This window comes from Dromiciops gliroides, chromosome 1, assembly GCF_019393635.1.
Source record: "Dromiciops gliroides isolate mDroGli1 chromosome 1, mDroGli1.pri, whole genome shotgun sequence".
Classification (NCBI taxonomy): Eukaryota; Metazoa; Chordata; class Mammalia; order Microbiotheria; family Microbiotheriidae; genus Dromiciops; species Dromiciops gliroides.
Genome location: NC_057861.1, coordinates 65896786 through 65920074, shown reverse-complemented (window position 1 = coordinate 65920074; position 23289 = coordinate 65896786). Strand labels below are relative to the sequence as shown.

Below are 23289 nucleotides of genomic sequence, written 5' to 3'. Positions count from 1 at the left end.
TTCAGGAAGGATTTGGTTTTGAGTCTAACTCATTTCTATATTGTCACTGTTTGTGTCTTATCTCCCCTCTAGAATGAAAGTTCTACCAAAGACCATGTCTTTCTAAACGGTATATGTGTCCCAGTGTCCAGTACAGTGCTTTGAACACAGTTGGCAACTGACATTGATTAAATAAATGAATGGCCTTTAAAACAGCCTAAGACCTAAATGCTGACACTACTTCATGAGCTGCTGGTAAGGAAGAGAACTAGGGGAAAGTAGCCATCCAGGCTTTTAGCTGACCTTAGCCAGTCCTGCTCGGTGAGCTCCCTGGGATTCAATGTAGGCCACGTATTTTCCAAAGTCCTGAAACTCCTCAATTGTAGGGCGGAAGGTCATGATCTTGCAGCTAGGGTTCTGTGGACTTGGATTCTCGGACCCCATGATTCCAAATGGCTCAGTACCAAACCTATGAGAAAAAAAAAACCACAACAAAAACATGATTTAATAAGGAAACATCACTTTGGTGTTGAATCTTTACAAAAAACCTTTCTAAGAACAAGAGACTAATGGAGAGAGTCAGACTTGTATAATGACAGAAAATACTAAGACTGAGGCAGCTAGGTGGCACAGCGGATAAAGCACCAGACCTGGATTCAGGAGAACCTTAGTTCAAATCGGACCTCAGACGCTTGACACTTACTGGCTGTGTGACCCTGGGCAAGTCACTTAACCCTTATTGCTCCGCCAAAAAAAAAAAAAGAGAGAGAGAAAAAATACTAAGGCTAATTCATTTTTCTTAAAGAAAAAGGATACAAGACACTAAGATACATTTATATGAATTCATAGAAAAGCCTCCTATTTTAAAAAGAAATACAGTCTAGGAAAGAACGATTTTTAGTATACTTTGACAGTTAAAGGCATCCTCAGAAATAGGCTTTCATAGCACACATTTACACTCAAGTCATTATCTTGAAATCAATAGCCTTCAGCCACTTCTTAATTGGATTTTGGCAGGAGATAGTATCACTAGCCACTGTGGAGAGGCAGATGGTCTTTTGTGTATGTCTTAATTTCGTTCTACGAATTATCAACCAAAATCCATTGGGGCACACTGGATTCTGCCTGTCCTCACAATTGTTTTCTACCTAATGGTTTGTTTATTCAACTGGTGGCTGCTGTTCTACTTCAAAAGAGTATTTCAAAAACGAATTAACCTAGGAACTATTCAGTAAACACTGAATATCTCTCCTAATACAGTAACAGTCAACCTTGAGTTTGAGAGAGATGGAAAGAGCCGTTGAGTCAGAAGGCCTGGCTGGGTTTTAATTCTGACTTTCCCTTGGCTAGCTAAGTGATCTCGGGCAAGTCATTTTACCTCTGAATCTGTTTCCTCAACTGTAAAAGTGGTTTCCCCCACCACAACCCCCTCCCTCACACAGCTGCCAATCCAATGAACTCCAACAGCTCCATACTGCCTCTCCGATTAAAGCAAACTTTTAAAGGCTTTCAAAGCCCTGGACAACCTATTTATTGCAAGCCTAACTTTCCAGCCTCCTTATGCATACTCCCTACCAGTTCCAGTCTAGACAAACTCACTACTACCTTGCAGTTCTTCCCTTCGCTGTATCTCTGCTCCAACATTTTAGGCCGGCTGTCTTCTCCTAAATGCTTTTACTTCCTTTAAGACCCAGCTCAAGTCTCACTTTGTGTAGGAAGCCTTTTCTGATTCCAACCCCCTCCCCCCCCAACTAATACTGCCCTACCCTTTAACTACTTTGTATTTACTCTGTACATAGAGTCAGCATATACTCACCTGGAAGCTGTTTCTCCAAAACAGAATGTCTAAGTTCCTAGAGGGCAGACACTGCTGGAACATAGGTGTATAATAAATGCTGGAGATGCTAATCAACCCTGCCTAAATCACAGGTCTGCCATGAAGAGAAAATGAAATAACATACCACTAAAATTCTTTACAATGACTATTACTGGCATCAAAGGCCTTGGTCTACATTTAGAGAGAACATGCCACTGAATTCCCCTATCTTGATAGAAATGAAGGGCTTATGGACACAACACATATGTAAACGCTAGAAAAAGGTTTAGGACTATTCCATTTTCTTGTTAAAGCCAGACTTTCATAAGCCAGGTTTTTTAGTACTAAAATTAAAATGAACTGAATGCCACCAATGAAATTGGCAAAAATGTGTAAGTTTTTTCAAACAGGAAACAAAGCCAACCATTGTGCGACTCGAATCTTAACTATTAAGCTGTATTTTCACTGTACTGGAAAATTACTCTTTATTCAAAGCTAGACTGCTCTCTATGAAAGAAGAGGGTAAAAATTCAACCCAAGCCTTATGCAAACAAAGCAAGGGCTCCCTCCCCCTGCACGTACTCTCCCACAGAAGTCACTAGAGGGCATTGTGTTCCTTCTAGGAATACAGCTGACTAAGAAAAGAACAGAAAGGATGTTTATTTACTCAGAGCTCTGGGGACAGAAGCTTTGAGAGAATGGGTATGGCCGAGAGTAACTATGTACAGGCAGCAGCACCATTTCTAGGCACTTGCTTTCAAAGTAATGGCGTTCCAACACAGGAAGCCTCAGAGCAGAATGGAAGGGTGGTTTGATCTAGCCAGTTCTGGCTGCACAAGGGACAGTGCTAGATGCTGGAAGCATGGTGAAAAATGTCAACCCCCAATGGCAAGCATCTTAATGTCTAAATGTGTTGATAAACAATGAGGTTTTAAAGTTTGTAAAGTTCTTTCCTCACAATGCCCCCAGTAAGTTTAGCGAGTACATATTTTACAGATTGGAAACAGACTCAAAACAGTAAAGTGACTTGCCCAAAGTGACACAGTGAAATGACAAAGCAGAGACTAGAACCCAGATCTCCCAAATTCCACTTATGGCACCCTTACAGGTGGGAAGGGGATAAGCATTTCTTTTCTTTTGGGGGGGAGAGGGGCAATGAGGGTTAAGTGACTTGCCCAGGGTCACACAGCTAGTAAGTGTCAAGTAACTGAGACCAAATTTGAACTCAAGTCCTCCTGAATCCAGAGCCGGTGCTTTATCCACTGCACCACCTGGCTGCCCCCCAGGAATAAGCATTTCTACAGTGCCTACTGCAGGCACTGTGCTAAGCGATTTTTTACAAATATCATTTCATTTGTAGGTGCTATGATTATCGCCATTTTAAAGAGCTGAATAAACAAGAAGGGTAAGTGACTTGCCCAAGGTCACACAGCTAGTGTCTGAGGCTACTTTTGAATTCAAGTCTTCCTGACTCCAAGCCCAGGGCTCTATAAATAGCACCACCAGTCACATAAATATAAATCTATACATGCATACATATACAAATATTGCATATATTCACATATACACATACCAAAGTATACAAATATCAATTGTATAATTTACGCAAATATCAACAAATATTTTAGACTTACTATGTGACAAAAACTGTGCTAAGTGCTAGTCGTACAAAAATAAACAATGAAAACAGCCCCTGTTCTCAAGAAGCATATAGTCTTGGGGGGGTGGGTCGGGGTAAAGAAATGCATTGTTGGTGGAATTGTGAGCTTATCCAACCATTCTGGTGAGCAATTTGGAACCATGCCCAAAAGGCTATGGGACTGTACAAACCCTTTGACCCAGTAATACCACTACTAGGTCTGTATCCCAAAGAGATCATAGAAAAGGGAAAAGGAACCACATGTACAAAAATATTTATAGCAGCTCTCTTTGTGGTGGCAAAGAATTGGAAATCAATGGACTGCGCATCATTTGGGGAATGGCTAAACAAGTTGTGGTATATATGAAGATCATGGAATACTACTGTGCTGTAAGAAATAATGAGCAGGGAGGGCAGCTAGGTTGACACAGTGGATAAAGCACAGGCCCTGGATTCAGGAGGACCTGAGTTCAAACCCGGCCTCAGACACGTGACACTTACTAGCTGTGTGACCCTGGGCAAGTCACTTAACCCTCATTGCCCCGCCAAAAAAAAAAGAAAGAATGAGCAGGGGGAAAAAAGAAAGAAAAAAATAATGAGCAGGCCGACTTCGGAAAACCCTGGAAAGGCTTAAATGGACTGATGCTGAGTGAGGTGAGCAGAACCAAGAGAACATTGTACACAGTAACAGCAACACTGTATGATGATCAACTGTGATAGATTTGGCTCTTTGCAGCAGTGCAATGATCCAGAACAGTTCCAAAGAACTCACGACTGAATGTTCTCCATATCCAGAAAAAAGAACTGTGGATTCTGAATGTAGATTGAACCATACTGTTTCTACTTTTTTATTGCTTTTCTTTTTTGTTCTGATTCTTCTTTCACAACATGACTAATGTAGAAATATGTTTAATGTGATTGTACATATATAACCTATATCAGATTGTTTTCTGTCTTGGGGAGGGGGGCAAGGGAAAGGAGGGAGGGAGAAAAAATTTGGAACTAAAAATCTTATGAAAAATGTCCAACTATCTTTACATGTAACTGGAAAATAATAAAATACTTTTATGATAAAACAAGAAAAACAATGTGTACATACATGCAAAATAGCGAGAAAGCAAATTTGAGGACTGGGAGAGGAATAACAGCTGGAGACAATCTTTTACAAGGAAGAAATATGACAAGTGAAAGTGCTCCTGAGAAACTGATGGTCTTAAAATATATACACATATACACATAAACTATATATATGCATATATACAGTGAAAAATATAAGTGGCTTAAAGGACGGCAAGCTCAGCCTAGTCAACACTACGACCAAAAAAATCAGGTGAGCTTAGGTCTGCAATGATTGACACTTAGCATCTCAGAGGCAGCAGGGCACCTCTAGGGGCTCTGAGAGTTGCCAGCAAAGCCTCCAGTCCCATCTCCTGCCTCAGAGCTGTATTGGGTTCAACTGTGGATCTGTTCTGATGTCCCATACAAGCTTAGCATTCCTATGGTGGCAAGTAGATCACCACTGGGAAGTTCAATGCCAATGCACAAAACATGCCCAGCTAAGCATGTTACCTTTTTTAAAAATATTCTTTTTGGTTTTATATCACCTTCATTAGCAACTGACTACACTTCTTCCCTTCCCCTAGCCAAACCAACCAACACACTTCAATGACATCTGACAACGTATAAGCTATTTTTTCACATCCACAGTCTCTCCCACTGTCAAAGAAGGGAGTAATGTATGTTTTCTGAATTCTTCAAGGGCCAAAGCTTCTTGGTTCTTCTAATTACACAGCCTTCACCTTTGGGTTTGTTGGGGCTCTTTTGTTCTTTTCACATACCAAGCTGTAATCATTGTGTATGCTGTTTTTATATTTCCTTATTTTGTTCCCAGCAGGTAAACTTGTACTGAAAGAACACAGGTCACTAAAAAAAGTTCTTTAGAAGCCATGAATTGCTTATGGTGTTCTCTGAAAGGCTAAAGTATGCTCTGGTTCCCAACAGTGAGAAAGGTCTTAAGTTTTGAAACCCTAATATGATTTACATTAGTGGTGTCAAAGTCCAATAGAATACCCCCACCCCTACCCCCCTCCATCCCGCACTAACCTGTACACAAGGATTCCTGCAGGCCACATACTGACTGTTAGGGTTTCAAAATGTAATGTTACCTATGTTTTATTCTATTTTTATTCATTTTGTCAAATATTTTCCAATTATATTTTAATCTGATATTGGGCTGCACTGGAGAGTGTTGGCCAAAAGTCTAATACCTCAATTTACATAGTACCCAAGAGATCTCATTTCTATAGGACTTCAAAGATTTTTTTTAATCATCCTGTGAGCTGGGTAACAGATATTATTATTGGTACCATTTTAGAGATAAGGAAACTGAATCCCACAGAGCTTAACCACCTTGCCCAAAGTCCCAAAGCATTTGATAGAGCTCAACCTTAAACTAGATCTTCAGATTCAAAGTCTAGCATTCTTTCCATGACAATATACTTCCTACTTCTTAGTTCAATTTAACAACATATTCAAACATTAAGTGTCTATTTGCTGTGGAGCACTTAATTAAGCAAGAAGAGAACAAGAGGTACAAAGGTTACAGATTAAATACAGTTCTTGTCTACCTGAGGCTTCTAGTCTTATAGAACCATAGAAAGACACCCAAAATAAAAAGCTAAAATAGCTACCACTTCTACTGCCTGAAAGTTTATGAAGATTTTCCTCATTCCTCATAGTTATAAGAGGCAGGCATTCCATTTTATAGGTGAAGTCATGTAGCTTATCAAATATGTTCCCCCAAGCTAATGTAAGACCTTCAAAATGTAGACTACAACACTAAAGCTAAAGGAGTTCCTAGAGATAAATACAACACTTTTGTACAGATGAAAAAACTGTCACAAATAAAATGCCTTTTGATAACATTCACAACATGCTACCAGATCCAAGGACCAGATTTTTAAATTAACAATCCTTGAAATCTTCCTTTTAAACAATTTGCTGTGGAATCTGCTATTAGGCAAGTCTATCCAAAGAGAGTCAGCGGGTCCCCATGATAACACCCTATAAGCCGGCTCCCTATGCCTGCCTCTGCCACCAAAAAGCACAGCATCAGTAAGAAGTGGCCCTTGAGGGATCTGCTGACAGAGGGCCTCTACAGACTGTGTGTATGTAAGCTTTCTCAAAGGGCATGGATATACCATTATGGAGACAGGGTGGAATAGTAGAAAACAAAATCTGGAATCAAAGGGCATGAATTCAAATCCTTCCATCTTACTATTTTCCCTTCAAATTACTTGAAAAGTCACTGTAAAATGAAATAGCTGGTCTACATTGATATCTACACAAACCCCCTTCAAACTTGAAAACATTAATCCTAGTCGGGAATTTATCTATAAGGGGATTTATCTATCTATTTTATTTAATGGGCTTGTTAATGATACAAATCAAGAGTAGCACCAAATTCATTAATTATTTTCATTATTATAAAGGTCCACTTTGGCCTAATTTGGGAGAACATACAATCAAAATGTTAACAACGATGCTTAATATCCCTTAGCAGCGTGTAGAAGTGCCTACTAAAAGAAACTTTCACCTACTTTCAAATGGCTCTTATGAATTAGGTGAAATGAGAAGTTTCACCACCTAAATCCTATGGAACACCATGTGTGTGTTTAAAGGCTGAAATCCAAGAGAGCTGTTGGTAAACTGTGGGAAGCCCGTGTCTGTACTGGTTCATGCTGTCCCTTATGAAAAGGCCTATCTCTTCCCAGGAATTAGACTTAAATTAAATCTTAATTCTTCAAGGGCGGCTGGGTGGTGCAGTGGATAAAGCACCAGCCCTGGATTCAGGAGGACCTGAGTTCAAATCTGACCTCAAACACTTGATACTAGCTGTGTGACCCTGGGCAAGTCAAACAAATAAATCTTAGCTCTCTTTTTTTTTTTTTTTTTGCGGGGCAATGGGGGTTAAGTGATTTGCCCAAGGTCACACAGCTAGTAAGTGTCGAGTGTCTGAGGCTGGATTTGAACTCAGGTCCTCCTGAATCCAGGGCCGGTACTTTATCCACTGTGCCACCTAGCTGCCCCGCTTAGCTCTTCTTTGACTGTCAAAGTCCTTCATAATCTGACCCCTCCTCTTTCCCCATCTATTTAACCAAACTGGTCTGGCACTACTTCCCCAAGAGGAAACCTCTGTTCCAGCCAGGTGGGTCTCCTCAGGGTTCTGTTATCAATCCATACTTATTCCTTTTTCATGCATCTAGTTCTAGGTTCCTCCTTTGCCCCATTCCTACATGGCCCCAAATATGTGTCTGCAAACCCTCTCCATATCCAAGTATAGGGATCATTTTATCTTCTATTTCCTTTAGATAGCTCAACTATTCCCCAAATTTTCAACTCTCACCTCTATGTATCTAGGTAGCTGTTGTATCTATATTTTTCAGCCTCACCCTCTTGTCCTGAGTGAGCAAATTACGAAACCCCATTTTCATCTACTTGGATTTTCAACTACTGGCATCTCAAACTTCCCCACCCCCACCACAACCATCAACTTCTACTGAATTCCCTACTTCTGTAACTAAAAGTAATCTTCCTCACCAGTTCAAATCTTTGACCCCTTTCCTCCCCACCCTAATAAAAACAACCATTACCTCTAACAAGTCTTCCCCAAGTAGCTTTTCTAGCCAGGCCCACTGGCACCATCCTAACCAAAAAACTAACTTGACTTCCTACCCTCTAATCACTCCCTTGCTTCTCCAATCCAACCTACCCACCTACCTGCCAGATTCATTTCCATAAAAGCTTACTTCTCATATCATTTTTCTGTTCAAAAAAAAAAGTGGTCTCCCTTTGCCTACTGAATAAAGTCCAAACTCATTAGCCCAACCTACCTACCTTTTCTAACCTCTCCTCCCATTCTAGCCGTCCCGGTTGCAGGATCAGATGCTCCAGTCAAACCTGATGCTCCCTAAACACATTCTGTACTTTCTTGCCTCTGCCAGTTAATGCTCAGCCCCACCCCACCCCACATCCCAAATCACTTTGAGGAAATTCCACCTACCCTTTAGCAGCCAGTCTCCAAGTCCACCTCTCCCACACAACTTTCTCTGAAGCCAAGACAAAAGTGATCCTCCCCAACTCTCTCCACCTGAACCTTACTTCTGCACTAGTGAATACCTGTATCTATCTTAGCTCCTTCATCTCCAGTTATCTCCAGGAGAATCAAGTCTTTATCTTTGTAACTCCAATTGCTAATAAGCATGCAACAAATATTTGCAAAGAATCAATACATACTCTCCCCTAAAATGCCATCTTCTACCTACATAAGTCTTGCCCACATCATGGGTGGCCTCCTACATGAAGCTTGCTGCTTACTTTCCATACACTGATCCCCCTCTCTGAACTATGATTAAGTCACAGTTTAGAACTTGCAGGTTATACATAGTTCCCTGGGTATTTGTTTTGTGAGCGTGTCTTATTCTCCCTTTACTAGACTGTAAATTCCTTCAGGGCCAGGAGCATGTCTTCTTACTCCATGTTTGGTCTTCCCAACCAGGCAAACAAGAATCCTGTTGTATTTAACATAGTCTTGAGGACAATTTTGATTGACTTGCTTCAGCTTTTGTCGAATGTCAAGTCATCTGAGTCGTAGAGACCTCAAAAACCATCTAGTCTACCCTCTCTCCCTTCCTCCTTCATTTTACAGATTAGGAAACAGATCCTTTAAAGTAATTGGGACTATCACATGGTTTCAGGACTAGTCAACATCAGTACCAGTTTTTGAACCCAGATCTTCTCATTCCAAATCCAGGGCTCTTTCTAATGCAGTACTCTGCAACCTAGCTACACTGAGGTCGGGCTAACCATACACCAACAATATGAATAAGCCAATCTTTGCTTTACTGTATATTCGAGACTTCTTTTTTTGTGTGGTGGCTGCTGAGAAATCCAAGAGGGCTTTTAGGTGACCCACAATATTTACTAAGTGGCCATTATGCTAAAGTTGAGAAGGATCATGTTAATAAATGTTTTATTTTTCAAGAAATCCCAACACCTTTGACTTAGCAAATCCTCCCTCCTTCAATAGGGCAGTCATACAAGATTTTACATCCCTTTATCAGCTCACTTAGTGAACAAGCAAATCAAGATACTGATAGATCCAGTGATGTGTCCAACATGAATGAATAACCAATAAGCATTATGAAGCACCAAAATCTGCTAGGCATGTTACTAGAGCTATAAAGACCAAACTGAGAAAGTCCTTGCCTTCAACATGTATTGGGTCCTACTAAATAGCAGAAGAAAAAAGTCACAGAATCACCAAATTTGAAATTTGGATAGGGCTTCAGCAGCCATTTACTATTCCAATATGTAGCCCAAAAGGACAACCAACCATAAAATTCCTGACAAGTGATTATCCAGCCCCAAACTTGATGAAGAAAACTATCATGCCACCCATGAGTCTCATCTCCAAATTAAACATGCCTAGTTCCTTCAATCAGTACCAACAGGCCTTCTGCCATTCTGGCTTCCTTCTGAGGCCTAATAAGGGCAGAGTGATGAGACTAGCACCACCACCCTATTCCTGCAAGCTATTTCTCTCTTGATGCAACCCAAGGTAGCATCAGCTTTTTGGCTGCCGCATCATCAAAGACATAGAGTAATCATTTTTTACAATGGCTGTCTAACCCACACCTCTCTTCCACTTGGAAAGTTAATTTTTGTAGTCTTTGGTCAAGACTGTATTTATCACTACTGAATTCCACTTTATTAGATTCAGTGCCCCAGACTGTCAAGATTTTTCTGGATCTTTACCGTCCTTCACCAGTGCTAGCTATTCCACCTCGCCTTCTGCAAAATGGAAGAGCATACCATATCTATCTTATCAAAGTCATTAATAAAAACATTAAATGCACAGGCTCAAGATGAGATCCCTGGGGCACTCCACTGGAAATTTCTTGCCATACTGACATGGAATCATTAACAACTCCTTTGAGCCTGGCCCATGCAACCAATCAGTTCAGTCTAGCTGACTGTATTATCATCTAATACATACCTCTGGATCTTCTACACAAGAACAGGTCAGAAAAGCTTTGGCTAGGCAAACTATCTACAGCATTACCCTTATCTATTAGTTTAGTGATTCTATTAAATAAAAAGGGAGTTAGTCTGGCATAACCTGTTCTTGATGAAATCATGATGGCTTTTTGTGAGATGGAATCACTGCTTCTCTTCCTCTATTTTCATCAACCATCATTTTAATGATCTGTTCTAGAATTTAGGTCAAGAAACCTGAATTTTAAGCCCTGGCATGGCCTCATGCTTGAGTACTTCATCTCATCAAAAGACATTTCAAGAGGCCTCAAAATATACAGTTATATCCTGTCAATGAATTTATAAAAGGGCATTCCCTTCATAAAACTCTCTTCAATTATCATCTTCAACTAGGTCTGAGCCACAGATTTTCTGGCTCTATAAAACAGAGATAATATTTGCACTACATACCTACCAGGTTAGTAAGGATAGTCTTTGTAAATGATACAGAACTGCACAAATATGAGTTACTATTATATAACCTTTAGTGAAGCCAGCTCTCCAGCATATAAAAGAAAAGGTTGTTTGATATATAGGGCTCAAAAATAATGTGTATGCTCGTTGGAGGGTGAGAAGACAAGATGTAGAGCAGCAAATGTTAAAAAAAAAAAAAACCCAGTTCCCAATCTAAACAGAGACTACTCGAAAGTATTTTTGGAAAGATTTTTTTTTTTAAATTCCCAAATAGTTAATCTATAGCACTTTACTATCCATTTATAAAGATGTTTCTCACCGTAAGTATGAGGTCGGTAGCATAAGTATTAGCCTGTTTTACCAACTGAGTAGTCTAATGCAAAAATGTACATTCTGAAAATAAAAACTAAGATTATGGAGACACAGTCATTTAATTTTGGAGCTAAAGGGGCTCATCTAGTCCAAAGCCTTCATTTTATAGATGGGAAAACTGAGACAGATAAGAAATATAAATAGGGGCAGCTAGGTGGTGCAGTGGATAAAGCACCAGTCTTGGAGTCAGGAGGACATTAGTTCAAATCCAGCCTCAGAAACTTGACACCAGCTGTGTGACCCTAGGCAAGTCACTTACCCCTCACTGCCTCGAAAAAAAAAAATGGGGGGGGGGGGGCGGGAGAAAAAGAAATATAAGTAGATTCACAAAAGACCAAAGGGCAGCACAAATTACCAAACAATATAGGCATAAGAAGCTCTTAAAAGAAGGTGAAATTGGAGGATACCATAGGATGTGCCAGACCACACACCCACCTACCTTTCTGAGATTCCCTGCTGGCAACAAAACCCAGGGTTCCATGGAGCATAGGTTCCCTAACTTCCAATAAGAAAACCAAAGTACTGTTACTCGAGTCAGAGTGTCAGTCATTGTCTTATTTCCACTGCTGTACTGGCTGGAGTATTGGACCTTAGAATTATGAAGACATCCTGCTTTTTAGAGCCTCAGTTTACTCATTTGTAAAATGGAGATAAATGCCCATACTATCAATATCACAGGGATGTTACCAAACTGAAATGAAATAGCATGTAAAGTAGTTTGCAAACTTTCAAATGCTTATAAAAATTTCAGAAATTTAGTCTTATTTTAAGGGAGATAGCCTCAAATCACTGAAGAAACTACCATGAAAACCAACCTATGGATTAAAAGGCTACATAACTGGTACTAATGTACCAATCCTCTGGTTTACACAGAAGCTTCCACCAACTTAATATCATACAGTTGTAACTATGGTTTGTTTACTGTTCTTAATGACCAGGCTGAGTAATAGGAACAAACAGGAAGCAAGATAGCCGATGAAAAGCTACTTGTCAATTTGCATTTTTACTGGTACTTTCCCTTGGTGCTGTCCCATCTAAACAAGGAGCTTCATTAGCCTGGGTGCTAACCCTAGCTCTGCCAGAAATTCACTGTATAGCTTTAAACAAGACAATCCCCACCTTTCTAGGCCTTTACTTTCTCCCCCTTTTAAAACATTTTTTTAACTTAAAAAATAATTAAAAATAAAAATAGGAGCTTGAACAAGACATGATTTTAAATAGTCCTTGTTCTGGTATCCTGCTTACCTGTTGCCCCCCAAATAAACTTCTCTTTGTTCAGGGATGGTCCTTAGTTAAGCCTCTCTTTCATTTGTGAGGATCCCCTGCCTCTAAGTTTGTCCCCCTTCTACAGCATCTAACATTCCCTAACCTACATCATAGTTTTAGAAACAGGCATTTTAGAAGAAAGGTTCTTTCTAATACGGAGGCACAAGGAGCCTCTTCCAAAAGAGATTGTAGCCACTACCAATCCTGGGCCTCCTACCCCGACCCAAGACAACAAGGACTTTCCACTCCCATCCCTACTATACAACTTGGACATGAACTACAATAAGGCAATGCAAACAGAGCAATCACCCCAAATGCCAATCCTGAAATTCACTGAAGCCTTCCTTCATCTCCTTGACAATCCTCCCTGGCTTCCCCTTCACAGAACTTTCTTAGCACCTCTTGAAAGCAGCATGACATATGAGCTAGAGAGCTAGGCGTGGAGTCAAAGCTAGGAGTTCAGACTGGCTGGGGATGTGACTGAGCAATTCGCCCAACAATTCTGAGCCTCAGTTTCCTCATCTGTAAAATGAGGATTAAAAACAACTATAAGCACCTACCCCGCAAGGTTGTTGTGAGGCCCAGAGGCAGCTTAGAAGGTATATTGCCTCCTCACGTCTGCATCTTAGAATCTCAAGTTTCCTCCAAGGTACAACCTCTGTTGTATGACTCAATATTGTATGATTTTATGGGAATCTTGCCAGGCCTCTCTACTTGTCAGTACTCTCATCATGTGTATACTTATGTGTCCTACATTCTGGCAGTTGAATGTAACCTCCAAGAGGTCAGGGAGGCTTTTGTTTGCATTCTTCGGCCCAGTACAGTGCTTTGAGATCGCAAGTACTTGACAGATGTTTGAGAAATAGTGATGGAATTGTATAAGATATCTAAAGGTATAAGAAATCTCCGAAGATCTTAGGCAATAAGCACGTAAGCACTTACCATGTGCCAGGCTCTGTGCTAAAAACTGGGAAGACAAAAACGAGCAAAAAGCCAGTCCCTGTTTACATTCTAATGGGGAAAACACGAAGAAAAAAAAAAAAAGGAAGCTGAAGGAGGTGAATTATGGAAAACTCCAAGCATTTCTACTGTTGTTACTGTTTTGGATCACAGCTGGCTGTTTCCAGGATAGATTTTAATTCCATGGGAGCAGAGGGCATTTTCATTATCTGAATTTTCTATCTTTCCCTCTCCTCTTCCCCCCAGTGAGTGCAGTGCTTTGTACATAATTAGGTTCTTAATTCTTACTGAACTTAAAATTTTAAGTGGAAACGTTGGGCATATGTTTGCATAGACTTCCCTATTAAAGTAGGGAAGGGAAGGTTACACAGGGACAAAGTTGATCCTCAGTCTCCACATTTGCTTCAGGTAAAAACTGTTTTTAGCCTCCAAAAAAAGTATTTCTTCAATGCCACAAATAACTTTAGGTTCATAATAACAATAAGAATATAATAGAAGAAAACAGATTTATAAAGTATCCAAATAAAAATGTACAATAACAGAACAAAGGGCCTGACGTCCAAGGGCCATAAAATATTGCTACCCCTCAAACTAAAAGACTAACACTTCCCTCTCAAAAAGAAAACTGATAGACATTCCAGGATCACAGGATAAAAAAGTCAAAAACTTACAAAAATACTTCTGAAGCACTTCCCAGAGTAAAGACTAAGAATAGGTGCTGGACTTACTGAAAGAACAGATAGCGCCACATAAATAATATATCAATAATGAAGCATAAAACAAATTGCTGAATCAAATATATTTCTTCATATAAATGGAGAGGTTTATGATAGCAATACAAGATCAAGTCACTGAAACCAAAAATCCTAAGACTTAATTGTTATGAAATCATCCTTAAGAAACATGGACTGATGAATCAACAAGGTTTTACCAAGGAACTCAGCAAGTAAACATTTACTAAGCACCTACTATGTAACAAACACAGTGCTAAGTGCTTTACAAATGCCCCATTCAGGGCAGCTAGGTGGCATCTAACCAACATTCAGTAAGTGCAGCACACTGCAGGCAGGGAGAGACAGACCTAATCTAATGCCCTAATTTAAGACATAATCTTGGGGGCGGCTAGGTGGAGTGGTGGATAGAGCACTGGACCTGAGTTCAAATCAGGCCTCAAGACACTTAACACTTACTAGCTGTGTGACCCTGGGCAAGTCACTTAAACCCAATTGCCTCACTAAAAACAAAAACAAAAAACAACAAATGCCCCATTTGATCCTGATCAGAATCCAGGAAGGTAGGTACTATAATTTCCTCATTTTACAATTGAGGAAACATGAGGCAGGCATAGATACTTTCCTGAGGTCACACAGCTAATAAGTGTCTAAAGCTGAATCTGATCTAAGATCAAACAGCAGAAACTATGCAACTAAGAACTCGCTACAAAGATACAAAGGGCACTATTATTACAAATGACAAATTCTTGTGCTAGATAAATACAAACTTCAAATATCCTTAAAAAGTCAACAAGTAGGGGGTGGTGGTTAGGTGGCGCAGTGGATAAAGCTCCGGTCCTGGATTCAGGCTTCAGACACTTAACACTTACTAGCTGTGTGACCCTGGGCAAGTCACTCAACCCTCAGTGCCCCACCCCCCACCCCCCCAAAAAAGTCAACAAGTAAGTTACACTGAAGGGGCAGCTAGGTGGCACCAGCCCTGGATTCAGGAGGACCTAAATTCAAATCCGGCCTCAGACACTTGACATTTACTAGCTGTGTGACCCTGGGCAAGTCACTTAACCCTCACCAAAACCTCATTAAAAATAAATAAATAAATAAATAAAGTTGCACTGGAGCTACAGTATACACATACAAAACTATTGCTTACTGTCATCCAGACACTGACCCATATAAAACACTGACCCATAACAATTTTACTAGTTGTCACCATGCCTAATCCTCAAAAATTCCAAACTAAATGTAAGGAAAAGTTCTCAAATGATAAGGCTTAGTGGAAGAAATCAAAATCACGTGGAAACAATAAAATATTTAACATCCCATCATTTTCTCTGCACTTGGAAAGATGCCAAAGCTGCTTTCAGTTAACCTACAGAAGATGAGTTTACATGGCAATAGCTTTTATTCACACATTAAAAGCAATCTTTTATTCACCTGACCAATTGTCCATTGAACAGTAAACAAAAAAAGAACAATAGCACAATAACAACTTGTCCCAGAGCAGTTTCTATTTGGATTCCTCAAATAAAAAAATAAGAATGGAAAGAGCTAACCTTTTAGTTTCAAGGTTTGCAAAGTGCTTAACAAAACTTCTCATTTAATTTCTGAGATAAATACAATCGTTCTCCCCCATTTTAGAGGTGAATTTTTTTGGCTAAAAAGCATTCTCTAACAATGATGACTTCCCCAAAGTAGAACGGGCTGGGCACCTATAATGAGATCCTCATCACAGTTAGTCTTCAAGGCTATTTGTCAGGGATGTAATAGAGCAGATTCTTCAATCTTTATAATCACTTGGACAAAGATTGTCCTTACTTCCAAGGAACTTATACTGTAATGGCAAAGACAAGTGCACTCATCCTCAGACAGAATATAAAGAGAACACAAAATAGTTTAATACAAGGTAGTTTGAGAGGGAAGGTAGGAAAGTCAGGAAAACTTTCATGTAGAAACTGGTACTTGAGTCAAGTCTTGAAGAAAGATTTCATTTCCAAGAATAGGGGCCTGCCAATGCAGAGACACAGAAAAGGGAGATGGAGTGTCATATGAAGATTAGAGAGTAGGTCAGTTTGGCTGAACCACAGCATGCAGGAGAGGATATAATGTCCAAAAAATATGAAAGATAAGTTTTAAAAGCTCAATAGAGAAAAATTCGTATTTTTTGACTTGGAAGCAATAGGGAGCCCACTGGAGCTGAAATGAATTGGGAATGACATGTTCATATCTGTGCTTAAGGAACATTTCTTCAGCTGCAGTTTAAAGGTTAGAATAAAGTAGGAAAAGACTTGAAAAAGAGAAACTAATCAATGAGGAGGCTATCACACTAATGCTGGCAAGAGGTGATGAGGGCTTAGACTAGCAGAGGGTTTTGTGAGTTGAGAGGAGTGGAATGTGAGAAATGTTATGGAAGCAGAAACAGCAACATTTGCCACATGAATGGATACATGGGATGAGAGAAAGTGAAGACTCAAGGCAAATGCTGATTGTTATCAATCTAAGAGACTGAAAGGATAGTAGTGCCTTTAATATAAATAGTAAAGTTCAGAAGAGGGACAGATTTGGAAAGCAAGATATAAAGCTTGGCTGCAGAGATGCTGAGTTTAAATGGTACCAGACATTCCCTTTGTAATGTCCAGTAGGGGGCAGCTAGGTGGTGCAGTGGATAAAGCACCAGCTCTGGATTCAGGAGGACCTGAGTTCAAATCCAGCCTCAGACACTTGACATTTAGCTGTGTGACCTTGGGCAAGTCACTTAACCCTCATTGCCCAGCGCTCCCCCCCCCCAAAAAAAAAAGGAAGAAAGAAAAAAGGGGGAAAAAAAGTAATGTCCAGTAGAGATGGGACTAAACTGTAGGTTGGGTATATGAATCTGACTCTTCCCAACAGTCTAGAAAATCTGTAGCAGACATATCAAATAAATGGCCCCTATTCATTCCAATGACTTCCAATCTTCTCTAGAAATAGCTCCAAGACAGGTGTGATCACCAAGCGTAAGAAGGAAAAAACCTTACTTCTTTATTCTGAAACTCCTTTAGCTCATCATTATAATTTTATCATTCCTTTTTCACGATGCCTTACCTCTTCACCAGGAGCTCCAATTACTCCATCCCTCAGTTCTTTCCCTGCCTCGCCACATTTTCCTCCCTTCCCTATCTCAGTTCTTTGGATTGGAGAATCAGTTCAATACAATCCTCTACATTTGAATTCCCTGCCCCTCTGCCTAACCTTGCCCACTCCAAACTTGGATTACTCCCACCATCTACTATCATATTCACACACAGCTGAAGAGACCTGGAGAAATACACTCAACACTGAATTCACTTCAACTTTATGCTACATAATTTCTACTGGGAGCTCACTGCAGCAAGGAAATCCTTTTCTACCTCCCTCTAATCCATTTGCCAACAAACTCACTCAGCACAGCAACTATTCTATCAAGCCTATCCTTGATCTCTACCTCTCCCTACCCCATCCTCCAAGCTGAAGGCCTTGCTTCCTCGGCCACCAAAACTGATGCCAATTACTGAAAATTCCCTTTTCTGGATCGTCTTTCATCGGAGATTTCTTCCTCCTGAGATATCTGGGGTAACTTCAGTCTCTCTCTTTCAAGAGTTCCCTAGGGTTCCCTTTCAGACTCCTTTAAGTGTGGTTTCCCTGTGGGCTGGACCTCAAAGCCAGCTCAGTCTCCTCCCAGTCTGGGCAATCCATAGTGTACTAGCCTTGGTCTCTGCCCCAACTGACTTCATGAGGACAGAGCTAGCCCCAGCTAAATGCCAGACTCTCCCTCAGGTTTAGAAGAGGTTTAGAAGTCTCCAGGACTTAGCATGGTGCCTGGCACATAGTAGGTGCTTAACATATGTTTAGTGACATGTTTATTGCATATATTTCTCTTCCCCTTCTTAGCTAATCTCAAGAAAGCCATCTTCAGCTGATACCTCCCCATTTTGGTCTCTGGTCTTCACTCCTCTCACTGGATTCTAAACCCTGGCTTCAGACTTTTCATCATTCAAATGAAACTGCCTTCTCCAAAGTTACCAAAAATCTCTTAACTGCCAAATCTAATAGTTTTTTTTTTTCTCAATTCTCATTTTTCTTGACTTCTCTGTAGCCTCTGATACTATTGATCACCCTCTTCTATATAGACTCTACTTTCTAGGTTTCTAGATTCTGTCTTCTCCTGAGTCTCCTCTTATCTGAATACACTCCTCAATATCTTTTGCTGGATCTTCATTCAGGTCACGTGCACTATATCATGGAGGTCACCTAAAGCTCTATCTTGGTTCTCTCCCCTTTACTCTCCACACTATTTCCTTTGGCTGATCTTATCAGTTCCCATGGGTTTAATTATCAAGTCTATACAGATGACTCACAGATTTATATATCCAGTCCTAATCTCCATCCAAACTTCCTGTCTCACACCAACAAGTGTCTTTTGGACACCCTGAACTAGAAGTCACACATGCCTCTCAAACTCACTATGTCCAAAACTAAACTCAGTATCTTTTCCCAAAAATCCTTTTACAATTAAGGATACCACCATCTTCCAATAGCCTGTTGGTTGGTCTCCCTGCCACAAGTTTCTCCTTACTCTGATCTATTTTCCACTCAGCTGCTAAAGTGATATTCCTAAAGCATGTCTTGAAACACCACCACCACCACCATATATCAACACCCGCACTCAATAGAGTGGCTCCCAGTTACCTCTAGGAGAAAATATAAAATTTTCTGCCTTTGGGGGGGGGGGGGTGGAGACAGGGCAATGAGAGTTCAGTCACACAACTAGTGTCAAAGCACTTGAGGCCAGATTTGAATGCAGGTCCTCCTGAATCCAGGGCCTTCACCACCTAGCTGCCCCTTCTGCTTGGTTTTTAAAGACCTTCACAACCTGGCCCATCTCTACCTTTACCGCCATTTTACACTTTTCTACTCTCTAGCAATACCTGCTGTCTTCTTGGTGTTCCTTACATATGAGACACACTCCACACCTCCAGACTTTGTGCTTTCTTACTGCCTATTCCCCATCCCTTCTCAATTCCCTCTCCTACCTTCACTGGATTCAAGACTCACTCAAATCCTACATTCTGTAGGTGGACTTTTCCTGGTCAATCTTTGTCCTAATCTCTCCCTTCCCCTTCCTCTCTCTCCCAGCAAGCTTATCTTGCATTGACATTGTGCATCATGTATATACAAAGCTGATTATGCTTATCTCCCTCTCTTTAGAATTAAAGCTCCTTGAGGGCAAGAAATGTGTTTTTGCCTTTGTATCCCAAGCTCTTAGGGCAGTGCCTAGAACACACTAAGTGCTTACCAAATAATTACTGAGACACCTGATTCAGGGATCATACCACTCTATTCCAGAAACAAAACAAGAATAAAAACAATCTGAAAAGCATCATTGTGTATGTCATCAGAAGACACCTCTACCAGCACCCACAGCCTTCTCTGATCATGCTGCCCTAACCCGTGCCCCTCAATAAAGTCCGGTGGCTCCCTATTATCTCTAAGATCAAATATAAAATCCTTAGGCTTTTAAAGCCCTTCAAAATTTGACTCATCTCAACCTTTCCAACATTTTTATTTTATGCTTCTTTGTATACTCTATGATCCAGCCATATCTACCTTCTTGCTGTCCCTCCCATATCATACGTCAACCACTGCTTTTTTGCTACCTTTCTCCTCTCCACTTCCCCACCCCCCATGCCTGTTCTCTCCACACTTCTATCTCCTGGCTTCCTCCAGAATCTCTCATCCTCCCTTCTACAAGAAGCCTTTTTTGGTAGTCTTGAAAGTAATAAGGAAGTTCAGAGAGAGGATTTTTTAGGGAGAAATAATGACTTCAGTTTTAGACATGTTGAAGTTTAATATTCCAATGGACTTCTATTTCAAGATATCCAAAGAGGCACTTAATATGGGAAATTGGATGAAGGAGAGAGATTAGGGCTAGACAGAAAGGTATGGGAATCATCTGCATTAAGATAATAATTAGACTCAGGAGAGCTGACAAAATCAACAAGTGAGATAGTGTGGATAAAGAAGAAGAAAGGACTGAAGACAGAATTTTCTGTGACAGATTTGGGTAGTGAGAGTGATCAGGATGAAGATCCACCAAAGCAGACTATAGAGTGTAAGAATGGGAGAAGGGAGAAGGCTTCAATCCTGGATCATTTCAGATATTAAAGCGTACACCTCACAGGAAGATTCTCTCTTCCTCTCCAACTTTCCCTTTTTTCTTTGGCTAGCAAATCAATCACATATCCTAGCTCTGCCACTAACCACCTGTATGACTATGGGTATTCATCTCACAAAGACATCATGAAGGGCAGCTTGGTGGTGCAGTGGATAAAGCACTGGCCCTGGATTCAGGAGGATCTGAGTTCAAATCCGGCCTCAGACATTTGACACTTACTAGCTGTGTGACCCTGGGCAAGTCACTTAACCCTCATTGCCCTGAAGAGAAAAAAAACAAAAAACAAAACAAAACAAAAGACATCATGAAGCAAGTGCTATATAAAGGTGAGCTACTATTTTTATCTTTGTATCCCACACAGTGCCTTGTCCAATGCCCTACACACTGCAGACACTCACACCTCTATTGAATGAATCATAAATTGCTGTACTGAGTGTAGAGGGCATTGATTTATGCTAGGCCCTAAGGACACAAAGACTTCTCGATATGTCCTCCAGGACTTCTCCTTCATGCCCCCTATGCTGCTTCCTGCACACAAGGCATTATGCTCATCTCCATCTTTCCTCCACACCTCACTACAAACTTAAGACTTTGTCCCTTAAGACATCTGGGCTCTGATAAGTAAGCTTGCACTTTTTCTTGTTTTGAACCAGGCTTTTACACCCCTTCTGTACACAATCTCCCTCATTTTCCAGCTCCCCTTTGTATTGGTTTCTGTTAGAATAGAAACTCCCTGAGAGCAGAAGCTGTCTTGCTAACTTCTATTGACTTGTATCCCTCTTATTACAGTGCTAGTACTAGTGCACAATGTTTAATAAATGCTCTATCTATCCTTGTTGTTGTTCATTTCTCAGTCAGGTCTGACTCCATTTGAAATTTTCTTCACAAAGATACTAGAGTGGTTTGCCATTTCCTTCCCCAGCTCATTTTATAGATGAGAAACTGAGGCAACCAGGGTTAAGTGACATTCCCAGGGTGACCCAGCTACTAAGTGTCTGAGGCCAGATTTGAATTCAGAAGATGAGTCTTCCTGATTCTAAGCCCAGTGCTCTATCCACTGGGTCACCTAGCTGCCCTATCTATCCCAGAGAAAAAAAATTGTACCACCACCCCACAAAAAAAGCATAGCTTACCTTATGTTCTTACACTGTCATATAAAGTATCTGGAGGGAACAACAGTTTTGATATGGTTTACTTTTGCAACATAATTGTCAAGCTATTCTACTGACAAAAAGCTGAATCAGAACATCTGACCTTGACCAGATAAAAAATATATTGAGCTGGTTTCCCTATCTTTAATTAAGTTTTCTCTCAGATGAGTGCTAGAATTAATGTTTCTTTGTGTTGTGATTGTGATTATGGGGTTTAAGAATGTATATTACACCAAGGAAAATATACAGAAACTGTACTCTTAAAGAGCACACGCCAATGACTGTTAGAGATATTGCAGCAGCTATTGGTGTGGGGAATTCAAGCCTTTTAAAGAAATTCATGCCTATGTTAAAATAGGATCAATCATACCAAAAACAAAATACAGATAAAAACAAAAAGCTGCCAAGATCTGGTATACTTTTGTTACCAAAGAGTCTAATCCTTTGAAAAGAAGTAAAGACCTTCAAAAGAACTTGGCAGGGGCAGCTAGATGGCGCAGTGGATAAAGCACCGGCCCTGGAGTCAGGAGGACCTGAGTTCAAATCCGGCCTCAGACACTTTACACTTACTAGCTGTGTGACCCTGGGCAAGTCACTTAACCCTCATTGCCCCACAAAAACAAAACAAAACAAAACAAAAAACTAACTTGGAAGCTGTTTGGGTTATTACTGATTCTGTTTCAGTGCTTTTAAGGGTTTCTTGACTTTGCAAAACTATCAAGAAAAACAGTAAAAAAAACAATTGTAAAGGCTGTTTTCACCATGCCACAAAGTAAAAATGCTTTTTACAGCAAGACAATATAAAGAATGGAATGGGGAGGCTAGATGGCACAGTGGATAGAGCACTGGCCCTGAATTCAGGAGGATCTGAGTTCAAATCTGACCTCAGACACTTGACACTTACTAGCTGTGTGACCCTGGGCAAGTCACTTAACCCCAATTGCCTCACCAAAAACCAAACAAACAAAACAAAGAATGGAATGAACATGTACTCAATGGCAGTGGCAGGAGCAACAGCTTCAGGAACTCTCAAGCCCAGAGACAGTAAGGGAGTCAGACAGTTAGAAAGATTACAAGAGACCCTTCCTCTGCTGGCACTGGGTACAGCTAGCACTGATTGGCAACTATTGCCCATATGTAGTTCTAGGTCAGTTTCAAGATAGAAAGAAGCACTTGTGGTTGGTCACAAGGGAACAGGTGCCCAGGTTACATACAGTTCCACAGCAGAGAGGAGTGCTAACACTTGCAGCTGCAAGGAAGCAGAGACCCTTCCTAGGTAAAAGCAGAGGGCAGAGTAGGAGAGCAGTGACCATACCTTTCCCCAGATCACACCACCTTGGAATCACTAAAAGCTTGCAGACCCCCAGAACTAGCTCTGAAAATAGCAGCACACACACACACAAAAAAAGCCTAAAGCCTGGAACAGTGCCTCCCTTCCCTCAAGTGAGCAGAGCCGAAATTTTATGTTAAAGTTCAAAGTCAAGAAACAGGCTATAAAAATGAGCAAATAACAACAAGACGGACAAACTCAGAAGACAATAGTGGGGGTGGGGGGGAGAAGCTACAAGCAAAGCCTCAAAGAAAAATGGTAATTGGTCAGAGGCACAAGAATCCCTGGATTTAAAGAAAGCAATAATAGCAGCAGAGGAAAAAGGCGGGGGGGGGGGGGGGGGGGG

At 40.6% G+C, this 23289-nt stretch overlaps 1 protein-coding gene across 2 annotated transcripts in view; it reads right to left on the bottom strand.

The window, feature by feature from the left end:
- KDM4B (lysine demethylase 4B) overlaps positions 1-23289 on the bottom strand; it is a 255297-nt gene that overhangs the window by 206587 nt on the left and 25421 nt on the right. For both annotated transcript variants that reach the window (XM_043986635.1, XM_043986644.1), the window contains exon 2: positions 283-448. In XM_043986635.1, coding sequence (XP_043842570.1) covers positions 283-423 — 141 coding nt within the window. In that variant the 5' untranslated portion in view covers positions 424-448. The remainder of the gene's footprint in view (positions 1-282; positions 449-23289) is intronic.